The sequence below is a fragment of the Siphateles boraxobius genome, unplaced genomic scaffold, assembly GCF_051911475.1.
Source record: "Siphateles boraxobius isolate OS27281-9 unplaced genomic scaffold, OSU_SipBor_1 9, whole genome shotgun sequence".
Lineage (NCBI taxonomy): Eukaryota > Metazoa > Chordata > Actinopteri > Cypriniformes > Leuciscidae > Siphateles > Siphateles boraxobius.
Window position 1 is genome coordinate 28,641,564 of NW_027509219.1, and position 22,184 is coordinate 28,663,747.

The 22,184-nt window shown below is 37.9% G+C and overlaps 1 protein-coding gene across 2 annotated transcripts in view; it reads right to left on the reverse strand.

Moving 5' to 3' along the window:
• Positions 1-22,184, reverse strand: part of acbd6 (acyl-CoA binding domain containing 6) — a 39,300-nt gene that overhangs the window by 12,957 nt on the left and 4,159 nt on the right. Inside the window, exons 5-6 of one of the 2 annotated variants that reach the window (XM_077224527.1) lie at positions 18,857-18,962; positions 12,285-12,374 (exon numbers count right to left, since the gene is read on the reverse strand). In XM_077224527.1, the coding sequence (XP_077080642.1) occupies positions 12,285-12,374; positions 18,857-18,962 (196 nt within the window). Of the gene's footprint in view, positions 1-12,284; positions 12,375-13,138; positions 13,371-18,856; positions 18,963-22,184 lie in introns of those variants that run through there. The other variant, XM_077224528.1, reaches the window with a different exon arrangement.

Here is a 22,184-nt window from a genome sequence, read left to right on the forward strand (position 1 = left end):
ATTGGTTGAATAATTTGGTCAACCCCTTCATGGCAAGCATCTTTAGTACTTAGTAGAACATCCTTTTGCTGTTATGATCTGCTGCAAATGAGATGTGTAACAAGACACCAGCTTCTGGCAGTGTTTATGAGGAATCTTAGCCCATTCCTCACGAGCAATAGCCTCCCGTACAGTAATATTCTTGGATTTGCGTGCTGCAACCGCCTTCTTCAAATCCCACCAGAGATTTTCTATAAGTCAGGTGACTGTGATGGCCACTGTAGAATCTTCCAGGACTTCTTCTGCAACTAAGCCTTGGTGGAATTTAAGGTATGCTTGGGCTCATTGTCCTGTTGGAAGATCCAATGTCGTCCAAGCTTTAGCTTCCTCACTGATGGAATGACGTTTTCTCCTAGGATTTCCTGATACTTCAATGAATCCATCTTGCCTTCCACACCCTACAGGTTTGCAGTGCCAGAAGATGCAAAGCAGCCCCAGAGCATCACCGAACCGCTACCATGCTTAACTTTAGACAGTGTTCTTTCCAGCATATGCTTCATTCTTCTACCTCCAGACATAGCGCTGATCCATAAGGCCGAAAAGTTGCAGTTTTGTTTAATTGCTCCAGAACAGAATCCCAAAACTTCTGTGGCTTATTTATATGATTTTTAGCACTTTTCTAGTGCTTTTAGGTCAGTAGTGGTGTACGTCTTGGAGTTCTGGCATGGAAACCGCATGCGTTTAGTACGTGCCTTACTGTGCAAGCAGAAACCTCAGTGCTAAGTCTTACTGGTTTTTTGCAGTCACTCGGGGGGTTTTCTGAACCTGCCTTTTCAGAAATCTGTTTGCAGCCGTTGATAGCTTCCTTTTTCTGCCCTGGTAGTGTAATCACTGGTCCTTTAACTTTGAACTTGCGGACTATGCTTCCAACGGTGTCTCTAGGAACATTTAGTGCCTTCGCTATGTTTTTGTATCCTGTACCTTGTTTGTGAAGGGCGATGATATCTTCTCTTAACTTTTTGGACCATTCTTTTGACTTAGGCCTGGGACACACTAGACGATTTTCAAATCTTAATCGATTTTAAAACTGTGGGAAACCACAGACATAAGGGCAGTTTCAACCAATTTTTAGCATTATAATCCTCAGAATGCACACACTAGAAGATTCGTCCAGACCGCGAGACCACACACACCTGTCGATTGTAGTAACATTTTCACAGTGAGAAGAGATCTAACGGAGACTCGCGAGATCAAACGTGACTTGAGAAGAAAAACAGATGGAGGACGATCGACGGTTTCAGCTGGTTCTCTAGCGTGATTTTTGTTTGTTTTTCATCAGAGGCAGTCTGATCTACAGTCATGAGAACTCATGTGAGCTCCAATGCGATCGGAGCAGTAAAAAAAAAAATCTTAATAGCACCACACATTTGAGGATTTTTTGGACAAAAAGTCAATTGGGAGAAGCATCGAATTGGATAAAACATTTGAAGTATGCAGTTATTGTAATGTAATAATTGAATGAACATTGGTTACAGTTACAGTGATTTTACCACAGGCTCTCGTGGACTTAGGCTTAATCCTTCACTAAATCCTTATTTCTGTGAATAAAAATGCACCTTAATTGAGAAGAAGCACACTGACAATATTCGCATGCAGTTTTCTAGCCTAACTTAAATCTGTGCCTTAGCAGTAAAAAACACCCATCAAGGGAAAGAGAGACCAGGAAAGATATAGAAAGACACATTCCAGAGAAATGCTTAAAGAGAACGGGCTGTTTAAGTTGGCTGTAATATTCAGAGGGAGATTGATTAGTAGCAGCACGACTGATTGATTTTTTTTCTTTTACAGTCAATCCTCGAGTACGAGCAGCGTTCACCTCTCTTCTCTCTAATGCCCAACAGAGTACGTATGTTAATCAGCTGCATAACCAGCACTCACGCCTTCCTACAACCACATTAAATCATTGTCTGGGTTTTGTTTTTGTTCTTTTTGAATTAGTGACTCTCTTTTCCCATTGACAGTCTTTGGGTAAACACAAAGCATTTAAGAAGAAGTGCAAATGAAAATGAAACACATCTGTGGAATTCAGTCCCGCCCCCCTCTCGTCTGTGTCTGCATCTCAGTGTCCACCCCAGGGGACGTCTTAGGATCCATTAAGCAATTTCACATGGGCCAAGAGTGGCAGAGAATTACCATGGGCAAGTCTAGGATCATCAGAGCAGTTCAAAAAGAAATACATAAAATAAATAAATGCATAAACCGCTCTAATATGAAAATCAATGTTGCAGGCGCAGCTAAATAGCTGTGGGGGGAAAACTAATAAACCACAGGGCAAGTTCTGCCCCTGCTGGGAAATATGCTCAATCTCTCTCTCTCTCCCTCTTTCTCAGCACACAGCTGTGGACAGCTTTAATGTCCTTCACAATTTATGTGGATGGTTTGAAAACAGGAAGAAAACTGTTGAGTGTACGTATTGTGGCAAGGCGGCAGGAAGAGGGAGAAACAGATGGTTCTGGAGAGGCTTTTCATCAGAGGAGTTAAGCTGCCCGCGGCTGGAATGAAACACTTCGATGAGAATGAATTGAGCCCGCTGATAGCGTCGTTTATTTTAACGTGCTTTTTGCATTTTAGCACACAATTCACTAAAGGAATTATGCAAATCAGTCGGTGCTGCAAAAAATATGTGCGGAATGGTGTGATTTAAGTGCAGGGCATCTTGCAAGCCGATCTGGTGTACTCTACAGCAGCACTCTAGTGTTTTTTCCTAAACATATTTACATTTGTGTATTTTCCAGATGCTTTTATTCAAAGTGGCTTAGGCCCTGTTTACATGTGGTATTAAGATGTGTTTTGGTCGATCGGATCACAATTGGGCGACACTAAATACAGATGTAAACGGGGTTTAAAACGTTTCAAGCTTGTCAACTTTTTCGACCACTTCCAGAGGTAGTTGAAAATGCATTCGACTGGATTGCTTTCGTAGTGTAAACGCTCATGTGGTCGAATGTGTTCGAACAGCCACAAAAGACCGCCTACTCTCAGCCTACTGATTTAATGTGTAAACATTATGGGAAGAGAGCTAGCCAGACAGGATTTAAACTTTGTTGGCTGAACACTTAAGTTTGGTTTGAAGACTAAAAACGTACCAAGCACAATGTTCTCTCGGCATTCCTGATTTCTAACACACACTCGCAGCGTTCAGTGCGGTCTTGCAGCCAAAAGGCATCTTAATACCAGGTGTGAACGGGGGAGAATGCTGTGAGTCAAACTGGATCCAAAATTATATTAAATCTCTTTCACCTACTTGAAAAACAGTGATAAAAACATGTTTCACTTCGAAATAAAAAGCAAAAAGCAGAGTAAGGACTTCTTTGAACATTCTTAAACAAGGACTCACACAAATTGCTTTTTTTGTATTCGCTAAAATGATTTGGACTTCACAACATGCACCAAACTAGCAATCAAAACCAAAATCACTGACTGCCCTGCAGTGCTTCTCTTAGCTTCAAATGTTACCCTACAATAATTGCGATTTGTAAAGCAAAGCCAGCCTCAGATCAGAAGCAAAACTCCAGTGATTGAGCTGTAAAAGTGTGTGACTCTCAGGTGTTTCACCCCCATCCGGCTAAACCATCCCTCCATTGAGCCCCATTCTCATGCAGCTGGCGATTGGACGCCTCTCCTCGCCAATCTTATGACAGATTGCCTCTGGTATTTGTTATGACGTGGAGGATGGAACCATTTGTTATAGTGGACCTGTGGCAGCAGCAGAAGGACCTGAATGTGTAAAAATGTTCTCAACAGGGAATTCTGAACAGTTGCTGGGATTAAGAAAGTCAAACACTGACATTTTTTCAAGCCTACTTAATGTGTAGGATTTCCAACTACATATGCATCACTTTACAATAAAATTATACAACAGGTGACATTATGCAAAACCAAATCAAACCCTTAAAACTGCAATCAGGAACCTACGGCACAAACAAACATCTCTCCATCACCACAAAATTACCTGTAAATAAACAGCATCCTTTCTCTGTCCCAAACTATTCTTCACCATTAACTACTAGTAGCACAGGCAGATATTTATCACTATTGATCTACCTGGTCCTCGCCAGGGCCTTTTGTTCTCTCGGCTCCAGGCTCTGACCTCAATTAAGTTATGAATTTAAATCTGATGGACTGAGAGCGTGTGGCCAGCGCAGCCGTGCAGGAAGGGGAGTGAATTAATTAGACACAGCGGCTCTGGGATTCACCCTCCACTGCTGACGGATCATGTTGTTTTCATAAGAATACACACAAAGAAAGGAGAGAAAGAGAGAAAAACTGAGAATTACCAATAAAGAAAAGAAAGAAAGAGAAAAACAAGAGTAGCTCAAGCTAAATTAAAAAAAGTCCAAAAAACATCTGACTGGCAAACAAGTTAAAATACAAACGGACAACAAAAAAACCCATACTTGCATTTCTGGAAGGCAATTAAGTGATTACAAGGCAGCATAATATAAAAGTTTTAGATATGCTTAGGTTCTAGGCTTTGATCACAATAAATAAAATCACGTTACGTATAAATAAATTATGATGACATAATCGTGTCTGAATCCTTAGGTGAAAAACATTCTATTAATGCAAGTCAATAGAAGATTGTCAATCTACAATCTAAAATTTCTTAAAAAGCATGAAGCTTATACACAAATGGATAGCATACTAAAATTGCCATTTTACACAGTAATATGTTAAAGGCTGAAAATATCTGCAAAACAATAACTGGAATGTGCGATTCGAGCTGAATTCATCGTAGAAGTTTCATACTTGGGCATGAATATTTTATTTTATCCTTTACCTGAATCCTCAATGAAATATCACAACAATGCTGTCTTTCAAGCAATACAAAAATATACAGTACACAAAATGATTATCATCATGTTTTATATTTTACTTGAAGTTTCCCCAAAAGTGTTATTGCCTGCTTCTGCTTGAGAGAAGCGCTCATTAGTCAGGCCGTTGAGATTCAAAACATGCTTTGTGATGCTAAGCTCATTAAGTTCCAAGCTCTAATTTCTGATCATGCCACTGAAACGGTTTGTTAGATTGCTTAACAAGCAAATAACTTAAAAAGCCCCTGAATGAATGTATAAAGAATGCATTAACTGAACAGAACTATTTGTAAACATCCATTCGAAGATTCAGTTAGTGGGTGCATGATTGCAATGAGTTGAGCTTGGCCAGCACCTAGAATCAAATTTCTAATAAATGGTGTTTGTGTTCTTTTTGGTATTAACTAGGGGTGTAACAATATATCATGTCACAATATATCGCAATACAAAAATGCAACAATATGTATCATGGATAGTGACAATATGTATTGTGTATAGTTCACCCAAAATGAAAATTACTGTGCGTGAAAAAAATCTAGTTTACAGAGTTTCAGTGTGATTACTACATTAAACTATTATATATAATGTTGAATATAATGTATAATAATGCAATGGGGGAATATTTGTGGGTCCTGATAATGCCAATTGTCTTATGTTACAAGTAAAAAGTGGCCTAGATTATTTTAAATATATCTAGCCAGTGAGTAAAAGCATATTCGTCTAAAATAATTCTGTATTTTCAGCTTCAGAATCATGAATATTTTTATTTTGGTGTCTCTATTGTCCTGTGCATTGGGTTTCCAGCCCCAAATCCAATCCTATTCATTTACACCCCAAGTCTAATACAAATTTAGCATTTTAATCAACACTACTTTTTTTGTTAACCTTTTATCATATGTCTTGGAATATCACAATAATATCGTATCGTGAGTTCAGTATCGTGATATGTATCGAATCGTGACATGAGGGTATCGTTACACCCCTAGTATTAACAGAAAACTGGATCCTTCATCAGATCGGGATTAACGGAGTGAAGCTGTCTACATTGGTAACGTCAAAGTTGCATGTCACCTCTGAATGCAGACGTCCACAGACCAATCAGCTGTGAGTGCTAACTTGTATTGCTTAAAAATGCAACTTTTTATGTATTATCCCAGAATAGCAAAACCTTTTATTTTATTTTTATTTTTTTTATCATTGCTACAACATGTGTAGAATCAAAAGTTTAGGGTCAGTAGTTTTTGGTTACAAAATAGTTTTTGGTCTATTATAGACATTCTACTAACTGTAAGTAACTTTGCAACTAATTTTCAACTAACTCTCTCATTAGACTATTAGTACTAAGTAGACTTAGGTTTGGTGTTAGAATAAGTTGAAATGTAATTGCAAAGTTACTTATAGTCATTTGAATGTCTGTTGGGAAGCATCAAAATAAAGAGTTAGTAGATATTAAGCAGACAGTCTACTAATAGTTTAATGAGAGTTAGCTGATATGTAGTTACAGAGTTAATTATAATTAGCAGAATGTCTGAAGTGAACCATGCAAAAACACCCACGTATGACGTGGCGAAATCAAAACAGATGCTTTCACAGCTTTGATTATAATGAGAATTCTTTTTGATGCATCACACCACATATACTCTATAGACTCTTAAATGCATTCACAAGCACACAATAACAAACACACACGCAGATTGGGTTTAATGTTTGACTGTGTTCTACTTTGTCTGCAGTGCAATTGAAAACAACAGATGCATGAACTCATAGACACAGACTTTACCAGTACACAAATAACTGTGCCACACATGAACTACATTCTAAGAGAGGGGAAAACGAGTCCCCCTAAACTCTCCCACGTGCCCCAGTTCTGTTCAATTATGCAGAGAGAACTAAATATATTTATTGTCGCTGTGATGTTGTCCAGGTGGCTGTTGACAGGTGGCATATGAGCTAATCTGAGAGAACAAGGGGACTTTTTGCTCCTATTGTGGTTCTCTTGATCCAGGATTACACCGAAACACCACGATATTTAAACTACCACACTCCACGACCACCGCGTCCATCAGCTGATTAATTTCAATACAATTTTCATTGAAGACATAATAGCATTTTTTCCCTCTCCTCCCCCCTTTTCAATCAACAAATTAAAAATATAAACCACTTTTATCTTTATTTAACACTAAGCTGAAATCGGATCACAGGACAGATGTGTGAACGCCAACCATCATTCACTGAAGGTCTATTGTAATTTTTTTCATAGATAATGTGTTAACTTTGATCTTAGATTTGATTTAATCAAAGTAAGTTGGTAAACACAGTGCAATGTACAAGTACCTGAAAAAAAGTATAAATAAGAAAATACACAAAAACTGATTTGTGGTTTCGTTGTGTTCTTTTCAAACGCAGTCATGGCTCACACTTGAACCTAATGAGTGGCTACTAAGTTTTATATTGCTATCAAATCACACTTCCTGAAAGTATTAACATAGGATAATAATTTTGGCAGGAGCAGTAGCATGATTTAACACGGCCATATTTTCTCTCATGCCACCTGAACGCTACTTAATAAATCTGCCCTCAGTAATTCTCCTGCTGTCGTCCAGCAGTATTCACCTTCTGCTGGTCAGTGCAGTAACCCAGCACAGAACTTTGAAGGACATCTGTAGACTATACATGGCTGTTTTCATGTAAGGGGAGCACCTATGATCCAAATATATATATATATACACACCAACGACCATGCAAAAACCAAAGTCACTTAAATCACCTTTCTTTCCCATTCTGATGCTCCGTTTGAACTTCAGTAGATCGTCTTAACCATGTCCACATGCCTAAATGCATTGAGTGGCTGCCATGTGATTGGATGATTAGATATTTGCGTTAACGAACAGTTGAATGGGTTTACCTAATAAAATGGCCGGTGATTACGTATATATATATATATATTCTTTTTCTTTTAATTGATTAATCAGTAACCATATTTTGTGTTATTACGCACACAACAACTTTATATGATTATATATGCTATACAGAGCCAGTGATAAAATGTCTATTTCATATAATATGACGTTATGTTCTCTATTGTAGCTCTAGTGGGGATTTCACATTAGTGTCCCTGTTAAAAAACAACAATAGAAGAGATTTGATTGTCGTCTAGGCCAAGCATTTGCTCTGCTCACACAATAAAGGTCCACCACCACCACCACCACCACCAAAAAAAAAAAAAAAGAGAGAGTCATTTGCAAATGCTCTGATTATATGGGTTGTATAATGCAAACAATTTGGCTGATTACTTCCAATTGATTTGTCTTAGCGAGAATCAGATCAAGCCAGTGACCGCATAACTGTACTTCACCGTATTAATTTCCCAATGCAGTATTCAGCCAGCTTAAGACAAAGCCAAATCTGCCATTATGACCTGTATTGTTTTTTTTAAACACAGCTACCTGCTTACAGTGTGTTGCTTAACGCCCACCGTAATACGCCGATACGATATCCCTAAATGATTAAAGTACAGCTGCTGCTAATCTCAGGGATGGAGGGATGGAGGATTCCCAGTTCACTGTTCTCTCAGATTAGTGATGATGAGGGTCTTTTAGCTCTGGGATCGAAAAGTAAAATATATACTTCTATACAAACCACACAAAAGTCCACAGTATTCAGCTCATAAATTGACTTCATACATATTTACCTCAAAACGAGTGTACTGAATGCCAAGAAATCACAAATAATACCAGTAGTAACTCAAGAAGTAAAGCTAGCATTAACACAGCTAATGCGTACGTGTGTATACACTAAGGATGCACCAATAATAAAATTCTGGCTGATAAGCTTATAATTATTTTCATGTTGATGATATACAACTGATAAATGGACTTAATTAAAATTGTATACTGTCGGAACCGATAGCATTGTGGGCACCTTTCCCAATCCCATTCCCCTCTAAACGCAATACTTTTGTTTTTGCCCCCATTTTTCATGAGCTGAACGCAAAGATCTGTACAAAAAAGGCCTATTTCTCTCAAATATTGTTCACAAATCTGTCTAATTCTGATTAAAGCTGATAAAGCTGATTAGTCAGCATAATTATTGCACAGGTGTGCCTTAGGCTGGCCACTAGGGCTGCAACAACGAATCGATTAAATCGATTAAAATCGAATATTAAAATAGTTGGCAACGAATTTCATTATCGATTCGTTGTGTCACGCGATTATTACGCCAGTCAATAATTCGCAGAGATGTTTGAGTATAAATAAAAAAAAGTTGAGAGCGGAGCGGAGCAGATCTATAAGGTGCCGGACTGGACAAAAGCGAAGCGAACTCCGCGAGCGCGAGAGAGGTCGAGTGTGTCCGAGATTGCGCGAGAGGTACCGAGTGTGTCTGCGCGCGAGCGACAGTGTGCGAAAGAGACCGAGTGTAGCCCCTTTCACACTACAAGCGACACGATACCATTCACTTCAAATGGGGAGTGGGCGAACGCCCACTAGCGACCTCATCGGCAGCCACTGGCTACATGCAGCGACAAAGTCGCTTGTAGTGTGAACGGGGCTGAAGACTGCGCACGAGCAACAGAGCGCGAAAGAGACCGTGTGTGTGTCTGCGTGCGAGAGAGACTGTCTGAGCATTAGTAAATTGGTACATACTACATAGTAATATATGATTACAATATAAGAGGCATGGAAGTTCGATAAATGGACAACAGTATAAATAAAAACAACAATTAAATTCATACCACTGAATTAGCAGACTGTGATTTGATTCAGATAGACAGAAGATGAAAACACTTTCTTGTCTGTCCCAAGCACCACTACAAGGGGAATATTTTTTCCACAATTTGCAGCACTGAATTTTTCAATCTTTACTCTAAATGACTCAGAGAAACTTATATGCTCGGAAAGGATTGAGCTGCAAAATACATTACACACCATAGGAGGTGGTCAACCCATTGTTTTTATTTATTTATTTATATTGTATTTATATTTTATATACATTGCATTTATAATTGATATTAGGATACACTAGAGATATTATCTTCTGTTATAATTATTATTATTGCTATTATTATTACCTATTATCCATGCAAAAGTCCAAAAAAGACTTGTCTTTTTTGTGCATTTGCTTGTCAAATAATGTCAAACATTTTTAGAACATCTTTGACAAAAAAACAAAACAAAACACAAGTTTGTGAGCGTGTGCATCTGTGAGTGTGAGAGTTTGTGAGTGTGTCCGAGTGTAGTGTAGAGAACAAGTTCTGATGTTCAAATAAATCCTGTTAAGTTTTCTGATTTGTATTTTTCTTTATTTTTTATAAAATGATTTATTGTTCTGACAGCTCAGGTCCCTTTAAACAAAAATATACATTTTGTGCACTTTATTTTTAAAAAGCCTATATATTTGGCAGATGTAAAGCATACATGTGTTTGTTAGTCAATTTTTTTATTATTCCTTTAACAGCTCAGGGATGCTCAAGGAGCAACCTGTTTGTGCACTTTCTGAAGATTTTTTGCACTGTGAATTTGCACTGTCAGTTCTGTTTTTAAATAAAGGCTTGGAAATTAATGCTTTTTTAAATTTTATTTTTTATCCGATTCATCGATTAATTGAAAAATAATCGACAGATTAATCGAGTATTAAAATAATCGTTAGTTGCAGCCCTACTGGCCACAATAAAAGGCCACTCTAAAATGTGCAGTTTTATTACACAGCACAATGCCACAGATGTCGCAAGTTTTGAGGGAGCGTGAAATTGGCATGCTGACTGCAGGAATGTCCACCAGAGCTATTGCCTGTGAATTGAATGTTCATTTGTCTACCATAAGCCGTCTCCAAGGGCGTTTCAGAGAATTTGGCAGTACATCCAACCGGCCTCACAACCGCAGACCGCTTGTAACCACACCAGCCCAGGACCTCCACATTCAGCATCTTCAGCTCCAAGATCGTCTGAGACCAGCCACCCGGACAGCTGCTGCAACAATCGGTTTGCATAACCAAAGGATTTATGCACAAACTGTCAGAAACCGACTCAGGGAAGCTCATCTGTATGCTCGTTGTCCTCATCGGGGTCTCGACCTGACTGCAGTTCGTCGTCGTAACCGACTTGAGTGGGCAAATGCTCACATGCGATGGCGTCTGGCACTTTGAAGAGGTGTACTCTTCACGGATGAATCCCGGTTTTCACTGTACAGGGCAGATGGCAGACAGCGTGCATGGCGTCGTGTGGGTGAGCGGTTTGCTGATGTCAACATTGTGGATCGAGTGGCCCATGGTGGCGGTGGGTTTATGGTATGGGCAGGCGTATGTTATGGACAACGAACACAGGTGCATTTTATTGATAGCATTTTGAATGCACAGAGATACCGTGATGAGATCCTGAGGCCCATTGTTATGCCATTCATCCATGACCATCACCGCATTTTGCAGCATGATAATGCACAGCCCCATGTTGCATCTGTACACAACTCCTGGAAGCTGAAAACATCCCAGTTCTTGCATGGCCAGCATACTCGCCGGACATGTCACCGATTGAGCATGTTTGGGATGCTCTGAATCGGCGTATATGACAGCGTGGCCATAATCAACAACCTGATCAACTCTATGTGAAGGAAATGTGTTGCACTGCGTAAGGCAAATGGAGGTCACACCCGATACTGACGGTTTTCGGACCCCCCCGCCCCCCCCAATACAGTAAAACTGCACATTTTAGAGTGGCCTTTTATTGTGGCCAGCCTAAGGCACACCTGTGCAATAATCATGCTGTCTAATCAGCATCTTGATATGCCACTCCTGAACACTAAAAACTAAAATATTACATTTTATTTATTTATTTTTTCCTTTTAAATGCTACAAGAAGTTAGGAATACACATTATGTACAGTGAAAAATGAAAAATGTATGAAAAATGTATATTCATTTTGAGATTTGCTAAAGATGACATTTAATGCAATTATTAGTGTTTTTAAAGATAAACTAAAGGGAAATGTAAATGACGGAAAAGGTTATCTAAATGTAAAAGTTTAGGAAATGAGTATGCACAATTAATAAAAAAAAACTAATATCACATCCCTAATTTACATAATATATTTGTCGTCATATTTTGTTCCAACATTGGTCGATATTAGGGCTTTTTTTTAAAGAATTTATTTTTAAATAGATTTTAAATAAATTAATTGCATGACATGCCCATCAATTATTCACATTATTTAAATCTTAGTCTCAAAAGTCAATATATTGTTTGTTTTATTCCATTTTATTGAACATAAACCCACTTGAAATACAGTTCACAGCAATCCATTGTGCAAACACCTTTTGTCAGCCTGTGTTTGTTGATGGCCAAAATACATTTTGGCCGTCATGTCGGTAATCAGCTATAACATGAAAATGATCTAGTCATCTTTATCAGCCAGAATGTCTTTATGTGTGTTTACAGACTCACCTGGCTATTGATATCAGCGTTATTCTGCAAGAGTAGAGACACCAGGTCTTTGTGGCCCCTATCACACGCCCAATGCAGGAGCGCTCGGCCCTGAAATACAAAAATAATTTATTACGATAAAAGAAAAGAAAAAATTCATGATGGATGCAAATGCAAAATATCTGTGCAGACAGTTTAAATTTTTCGGTTCGGTTTTGCTGCAGACAATGCATAATATGTCTTTTAGTCAATCTATGGAGTTTGATCCCATAATTCAATCCCTTACTCTGATTTAAATACAGTTATTTAATAAACTCTCTTTCTGGCTTTGATTCAGAGCATAAAAATGAGCACCAGCCAAGAGACGTGTAGAATATTTAATAACAGCCCGTATTTGCGAAGGACCTCTGCGACCCAAAACCATAGACGTGTCTGCAGACCACACAACCTATGGGTCGACTCCTTCAGATGGATGAATCCCTCTTCACCCCAACACATTCATTTATTCCCTTTTGTTATGCGGACCTCTATAAAGTTAACTTCACAATAGATTTCTCTCCTCCAAAAAAATAAATTATGCACAACAATTTATAACTCAGAGCCTTTAGACCCAACTATTTAACGACGTGCTGACAGGATGAGTTCTTCTCTGGCCACTGTGCAAGCGAGAGAGAAGGGCACTGTGGGAGGGAAAGATCCTGGGCGCTCCAGAAACAAATTGCAGTGGGACGGGAGACTCTTTAGGAGTGATTGATGTGGTTCTGGGGACAAAAAGAGAGTAGACCCTTGATCACCAGCGCCGCCCCCCAGGCCTGAAGCCCCTTGTGCCTATCAAGCCTGCAGAGTTCATTTTTCAGTGAAGGCCAATTAGATAAAGCCAACTCCTTAAGTCGAATTCCATGGCTGAAATTATATTGATCTACACTGCTGCATGTTAAAATTGATATTTATGAGGGAGTCTGAAGCCTTACACCACAAGGATTTCTTTTTTTTGGAGCTGAGGGTGTCCCCTGGACTGTTTGTCAAATTTTCATCAGAGATATAGCCATACATTTTTCTTTTCTCCCACTCTCCTCCCAAGACAAACAATTCTCTGCATCCACAGCGCTTGAATAAAAAAAAAAAAATCATGGTGCTATTATCACAGTACCATGACAATACCATAGCTTATGGGGTCCCACCTTCTATTAAAGCTCCAGTAGGTCACTTTTGTAAACAAATATTTGTTAAAACTGTCATTATGTCCTGACAGTAGAATATGAGACAGATAATCTGTGGAAAAAATCAAGCTCCTCTGGCTCCTCCTTGTGGTCCTATTGCCATTTGCAGAAATACACCGCTCCCGGTCAGAAACAACCAATTAGAGCCAGGAGGAATGTCTTAGCAGTGCCAATCACGCTCGTGTACGCGCTGATCACCCCTCTCTTGCACAGCGCGAACCGTCGTTCGTGACTCTCCTGTTCAAACTCGTTCATCCAAATGAACGAATCTTTTTTCGAGTCATTTCGTTCATTCAACGAACGAAATGACTCGAAAAAAGATTTGTTCATTTTGAACGAATCTTTTTCGGAGTCATTTCGTTCATTCAACGAACGAAATGACTCGAAAAAAGATTCGTTCATTTGGATGAACGAGTTATTTTTGAAATGACCGATCGTTTCGCTAGATAAGACCCTTATTCATCGTCTGGTATCGTTTAAAGCCCTTTGAAGCTGCACTGAAACTGTCATTTGGTCCTTGAAACGTTTGTGTCCTATTGAAGTCCATTATATGGAGAAAAAGCCTGGAATGTTTTCATCAAAAACCTTCATTTCTTTTCGACTGAAGAAAGAAAGACATGGACATCTTGGATGACATGGGGGTGAGTAAATTATCAGCAAAAGTTTTTTTTAAAAGTGAACTAATCCTTTAACGTTATCTTACTAGCTATTTATAACTTATAGAAAGAGTGCAACGTTATAAAGTTACATGTATTGCAAAATACATAATGATTTGAGGACCAAGTTTGTAGTCAAAGTATGGGCAGGCCATAGTCAATGTAAAGCATATTGTTGATGTTTCGTCCCTATTAGTGAATGTTCCATAACTGTTTATAATCCGCCGTCATCGGTGGTCCTGCTTACTAGCCTGCGCGTTCACGGCAGGCTCCGCTGAGGGGGAGGAGCTGTGGAGGGAGGACTGTAGCGCAGCAGAGAGCAAGGGGGTTGGACCTGTAAGTTGTGCTTGTTCAAATTTTCAGGCTAAGTCAACATTTTCTCAAAACTCCCTACTGCAGCTTTAAGTGGCTTTAAGTATAATGTACTTACATTGAAAAAATATGTACAATGTACTTATTGTGTTCATGTTGTATTGTAAAACACTTTTGCTGCTATTGAGGTGTGATACGGGTATGGTTTAAGGGTGGGTTAAGGTTTAAGGGAAGGGTCAACAGTGTAATTACAAATGTAATTACATACATTAATTACAACTGTAATTACATGCCGATATTTTTGAAAATATAAGTACAATGTAAAAACATGTATGTAAACAATAAGTCCATTGTATTAAATTATTAGTTTATGTAACATAGTAAATAGTACTTAAAGCCACTTAATATAAAGTGGGACCGCTTCTAGATATGGTAAAAAATAAAAAAAAAGTTAATTGTGAGAGAAAGTTTAAATTAAGAAAAGTCACATTGTGAAAGTTGCAAAAAAACTAAGTTGCAATGGCAAAACAAAAAGTCACATTACAAGTTATAAAGACATGATTATAATAAAAATGAGGCCAGTTTGAGGTCATTAAAAAATTCTTTAAAGAAATGAATACTTTTATTCAGCAAGAAAGCATTAAATTGAACAAAAGTGACAGTAAAGGCATTTATAATGTTACAAAAGTCTTTAGTTCTTTTGAACTTTCTATTCATCATAGAATCCCAAAAAAAGAAATTCCACTACAATATTAAGAAGTACTACTCTTTTGAATATTGATAGTAATAAGAAGTGTTTCTTAAGCACCAAATCAGCATATTGATTTCTGAAGGATCATTTGACACTGAAGACTGGGAGTAATGATGCTGAAAATTCAGCTTTGCATCACAGGAATAAAATGACATTTTAAAATATATTCAAATAGAAGTTATTTTAAATTGTAATAATATTTCTTAGAGACCCTTAACTTTTGAATGGTAGCGTATACATTGTTTTTAAAGCATATTTACCAAGGACATTAATCTCTTGAAATTCTGACCAGATGTGAATAATAAAGAAAGTGCTATAATCATCCTTGCATTGACAGTCTCAGCAAAGATAGCCAACACATGGAAAAACCTACATCCTCTTCTTCAATTCCGTCCAACTAAGCGGAAGAGCTCTAGAAACCGCAAAGATCTAGAAATCCCACTGATTACACCTTCCTGTCCCGTGTGAGAGCTCTGGATTAAGTGTGACAGCCATGGACTCTACTGCGGGGCGGTGCATTGAACAGGGCTCAGTGCAGATGAATAGGAAAACTCTTGCTTTACAATGTCCTTGCCAAAGAGGGTGGAGAGCTGCCGGCTCAATTGCTTGTAATTGATGGGGCAGCTCCGGCACAAACAGAGAGAGAAAAGAAAAGCAAGAAATTCTTGGGACATTTGCACAAATGAGTCCGGCCCTCTTTTGTTCAGGCGGAGGGGCTCGTGTCTGTTGGAGGCGTGTGTAGACACACAGGGTCATTTAAGACATCGCAATTACAATAAGAAAGAAAAAACATGAAACACCATTGCATAGCATAACAAAGCGGCAGAAAAACATTTAAATTCACACTGAAAAGCTCCTCACTATGCTTATATTTTCAGATATGAATGCATGGGTTAGAATGCTGTTGTTTTGATTTAACATGACCCGATTCAGAAATAAATTATTTTACAAAAACACCATGTGTTGGTCGGGTGATGGTATGAGATGGAAATCATCGTGGTACTTTGAAATATACTGTGGTTCTACTGAATGATCCATTTTTACATCGTGTTTTATACATGGTACTCCAAGAATATCATGGTTTAACATTTGTGCAGTGGGGGCCAAAAGACTGAGACCACTAGTGAAAATATTATTCTAATGTTAATACCATTGTTTTTCATTACTTAATATATTATTAGAACAATGATATTAAAAAATGTAATCAATTTCCCACATTGAAAATAAACAAATCTCACTAATAAACTGAATATCTCAGGATAAGTTTAAAATGGCCAATGTCTTTAATATTATAATATAATAGGAATTGATAAATAGCGTGTGTCCATGGTTATGCAGTCCATTCTACCATTTCTCCAGGAGTGAAGTGTCAAGCGTGTGGTACTTCCCCCAGGTCCCAGCACTCCTCTGCTCACAATCCACTATCATCCCCCCTGAATAACTCAAAGTTTCCCCTTTTTTTCAGATCTATTCTCATCATCACTGAGATTATTTCCCCACTGCCCCGCACCCAGTTGCAAGTGTACATTAAGGGTAATGCATTTGACCCCTGCAGAGACGGGCCGACCTGTAGGAGGTCAAATGGCAGCTATGAAGCTCATCTCAGCCCAAATTAAACCATTGGCAACAGCCTCTGCTGAAAACATCAAATGGCATTATGTTCAGAGCAGAGTGTGTACCACGTACATCACATCTTAATGCTGTAGTGAGTTAGAGTGAGTGTTTGGGGCTTCAGGCTAGAAGCAAGGCATTGTTTCTCACAGGTGTGACCTTGAGCATGTAGCGCAGCATTGGAGAAAGATCACAGAAAAATCAAGCTAAGGGAGGCAGTTTCTCCCTGGATGATAATCGATATTACAAAAATAAAACAATGCAAATATTACAAAATGTGCCATTAAAAAGTGTATAAGTCATTTGTTTGTAAATACTGTAAAACAGCGACACCCACAGGTAAAGTTACAGTGGGGATCTTGCCTCCCCTGAGCCCACTGAGTTTTAACAGACCCCCAAAGTGTGCAGTGAGTTTGATGTGGGGGTAATTGTGAATGGATGGGGGGAAAGTCACGTGAGAGGAGGCAATGCCTCCATTGCGATATGATTGTATATGATCGGATATGATTGGTTTGTGCAATAAATCCCGCCTCTTGTTTTCGTGTGCGGCCTGAATGAAGACAATGATGGGTTAATGGGAAGACTTATTACAATTAAGTAAACAACTCAGACACTTAGATATGACAGCTTTATGTCATGTCAAAATCAAACTTGAAATGGGCTGAAAACATGATGACTGTGGGGGGTTTTAGCGAACAATCAGCTTGCTGAAATTACACTTCGTGTCTGTGACCAGTGTATACGCTTTAATATTGCTGAAAAAAGGTTGATTATTAAAAAGAAAAGCTGAACATTAGTTCACAAATAATATGTATTGTTTAAATTGTTTCTGACTTTAGTTATTATTTTGGAATAAATGTAAAAATGCATTAAAAAACTAACTTGTGTTAGTTGAAATGTATACTTTATTAAATAGATTTATTAAATAGAACATTACATAGTTACTTAGTTAGTGTAATACAAAATAAAAACCAGGAAAATTAAGTGTAACAGGGACATAAATTTACATTTGATATATATATATATATATATATATATATATATATATATATATATATATATATATATATATATATATATATATATATATATGTAATTACATGAAAGCCATTCATTGCATGAGAAGAAATGGATTGAGAAGGGAAGCCTGATTCAAACACACACCTGCACACTACATACATAGGCTATGCCACAGCTACAACAAAAAAGCGTATTGATTATAATAAATATTAGAATTTAAAATATTCCACCAGTTTTCTTCTCTAATTCACATCCCCATGTAAATCAGTGTGGTTGGGCCTGAAAGTCTACACAGCAGATTTCAATTCACCAGTGCCCTCTATTGGTTCGTCTGTTGAACTGCACTAGCGAGGCGAACAATGGTGGACTGACAAAGGCTGCCATCTGGCTGACCTGATGGTGAGCCAACTGGTTCCCCACTTTCAGAATTGCAGTGCTGAAAGAAATGAAATGGGCCAGTTGGTCACGGTGATGTATGAATAAAAATGGGATGAGAGGATGAATGGTGCATCCAGTGACCTTTGGAGTTTTAGCCATGTGGGAAATACCGAGGACTGATCTCTTTACATGGATAGAGAGAGAGAGTAGTGTGAAAAAGCTGGTTGTGGTTCACAAGGTCCCTACACACTGAACAGGTTCACTTTACTCGTGTAAATAAATAAAAATAATTATACGGTCAAAAGTTTGCAATTTTTTTATACATGTTTTTGAAAGAAGTCTTTTATGTTCACCAAGGCTGCATTTATTTGATCAAAAATACAGTAAAACAGTAATTATTGTGAAATATTATTAAAAATTAAAATAACCATTTTCTGTTTTAATATGTTTTGAAATGTAATTTATTTCTGTGATGGAGAAGCTACATTTTCAGCATCAATACTCCAGTCTTCAGTGTCACATGATCCTTCAGAATTCAGTCTAATATGCTGTTAAATGCTTAACTTTTAGTATTTAAAAAATGTATCAATCTATAAAAAAATACTACTACATTTATAAAATGTATAAATATAAGAAAAAGCCAACCTCTTCGTCCCTTGTGTTCACGTCCACTTTCTTGGAGGTGATGGCCTTGCTGATGTGTTCGATGTTGTTCTCTCGACAGTAGTCGAAAATATTTTTGTCCTCTTCCCTGAAGTCAAACACAACAAAAAAGAAAATACCCTGAAAAAATTTCAAGCAATAATAAACGGAGCAATTCCAAGAGGCTACACGTGACACCAAATGATGACACAAAACCCTTTACGAAATGTCATAGAAATGAATTAAAGAACATCTGATGAAATAGCATTAAATCACAGTAAGGAAATAAGAAACCAATAGTCTTATTCTTAATGTTACATAACCAGGGTCAAGGTTATTGCTAGAAAATCTGAACCCTGTAAATATATGTAATATAATTCCAGGCTAAACGGGGCCAAACTGATGCGCACAGGTGCAGCATCCCGCAAAAAAAAATCATGTTACTGGCAGGCATCTCATGGTCACATGTCCATCCACCTCTGTGGCGCATTCTCAAGAGGCTGGCGCTCACCACAGCAGTTTTAATTATTTTCCTGTCTAATCACCTTGTGGCATTTGGGCCGAACCAGGCAGGGCAGAGCAAGAGATCGAGAGAGAGAAAGAACAAGGGTTATAGGGGACGAGGTACAGTTGGTCGGAGAAATCTCATTAAGAGATTTACCCCTGCCCCTCTTGCCCATGCAGGATGGCAGATTAATTGCATTTGGAGCTCTATTGTATGGCCGCCCCTCACTCTCATTACAGAGGGCAGGGCAGATGAGACTAGCAGCGGGCGGGACCTCCGTGCCTGAGAGAGACAGGAAATACAGGCTGGCCAACTTTAAATGAACTGATTTCTGAGACAGAATCAGTCAGAGTATTTCTAATACATAGAATCAACAGACTGACACAAAATAGAAATATTCGATATATACACACAGTGGTGGGAAAAGTCTGATACCAACAGAATAAATGCATTCATTTTGTGAAAAACTTGATGCATGTTATGTCTGGCATGTTTTGAGAGCATCTTAAATTTGATATGCCTCAAAAAGATCTTTAAGAGAATTAAAAATCATCAGGGAAGGTGTCAGTCTAATCTAATCTCAAGGCAGGTTATTCCATAGCCGTGGCTCAACCACAGAGAAAGCTCTGGAGTGCGAGACAAAAAGAAGGTTCTAGTCACTTGATCTTAAGACTTCTGGAGGGGGTATAAGGATGCAGCAGTTCAGCTAGATATATGGGAGCTTGGTTATGTACGATTTTGTGAACAAATATAAAACTGAATAGGCAGCCAATGAAAAGCCCTCAGAATTGGAGTGATGTGATCGATTTTACGACTTTTCTGTAGAAATCTGGCAGCAGCACTTTGGACCAGTTGGAGGCGAGCAATTTGAGATTTAAAAATACCGCAGAATAGAGAGTTGCAGTAATCTAACCGAGAAGTAATAAATGCATGAACAAAGCCATATCTAAAGTTTTATAGGGAAGAAATCGTGTTATTTTAAGATAAAAAAAAAATTGTGCTAGCCAAGATTTGACATCGTTTAGGCACATTAATAGATGTTTAATTGCTGAAGGATCATTTCTATTGATTGATAAATAGATCTGGATATCGTCAGCTTAAAAATGGAAAGACACCCTACAACACAACGAATTACTTACAGTAGGACAAAAACATTTATTGTGGAAGCCACAAATAAGGTTAAAAAAGGGCCTGAAATTCTTTTTTAAAAATCAGCGTTTTTTGTTTTATTAAAGTAGGAAAAATTTATCAAATTAAAAAATATGTCACAATGGATAAGAGGGTTGTAAATTTATCCTACATTCGGTGATTTTTTAAATTGACGTTAAATATACAAAATGTATTAATTAAAAAAAAACTACTATGTTAGAATGGGTACAAGACAAGTGTTATAAATTTATCCTACATTTAGTCATTTTTAAAATTAAAGTTAAATATAAATTATTTAAATATATAAATTAAAGTAATCAAAAAATTAAAAAAATGCCATGCTAGATTGGGTAAAAGTGTATCCTACATTTCATCATTTTCAAAACTACAGTTACATATGCAGAATTTATAAAATTAAAAAATAAATCTATCTATCTATGGAAAAAACTATCTTGTCAGAATGAGAACCATGGTTGTAAATTCAGCATATAAGAAGCTAGTTTGTAACATGAATTTGACATCAGATTATGTCACAATTATGACATAACCATAATCGTATTATTTTATTTTATTATATCCATGAAGGTTACCTTTTGTGACAGGCCCAAATCAGAATTTTATGGGGTAAACAAAAAATGTCTTTGTTTAAAATTAGCAACAAGATCTTGCTATCTTACATTTATATAATAAAATAGTTTGTCTAACATATCAAATAATACAAATTCAATAACAAATCTGTACCTAAAAAAAAGAGAAAAAAAAAAGTAATGGTCCACCAACGTCCACTGTTTACATGGAAAATGGCTTATGCCCATTAAACTAAACCCGTGCACTAAACCTGGCCTTAAATAAGGATGAATATGTGAGTGTTTGTGGTCTTACCGTGACCCAGCGTGTCTGTGCCATGTGGGCATCATCCGTCTCCCGGGGCAACTAATCAATAAAACTGCTCATTCGTCAGACTGATGCTGGCCAGTGCTCCTAAAGCCCGAGTACACACACGCACACAAGCCCACGCTTGCACCTGATTAATGGCCCACTGATAAACGACATGGCATCAGCGATGCCGCTGAGCATTCTGGGAAGGTCACTGGCTACTCTGTCATTCCACAATGCTTGATCAACGTTTTCTGACTAGTGAGAGACCAAACAAAAGACCTATGTCCATGTTTTCACACACAGACCTCAATGCAGATTATTCAGGGGAATCTTAAAAGACTAAAACATAGTTATTAAAATATAATGAACAACTCTTAAGTTTACAGCCTGAATCTGTCCCGAATCCTTTTTGCACACCAGGCAATGTTAAAGGGATAGTCCACCAAAAAATGAAAACTTTGATTCCCATTGAGTTTTTATTGTATTTTCGTCCATACAATGGCACTGAAACTGTTTGGTTACCAACAATCTTCATAATATCATCTTTTATGTTCCACAGAAGAAAGTCCTACATGTTTGTAACGACATGAGGCTGAGTAAATCATGACAGATTTTTCATTTTTTGGGTGGACTATCCCTTTAACATCATCAATCAGTGATGAGCAGAGCTGACACATACACACTGCCCTCCAAAATAGCCCGATATTCTGAAACTGACACCTCTGCTCCCATCAATCAGACCACATCAATCTGATTCATCTCTCTCCAAGGCGTCACAGAACAACTCATCTATCATGC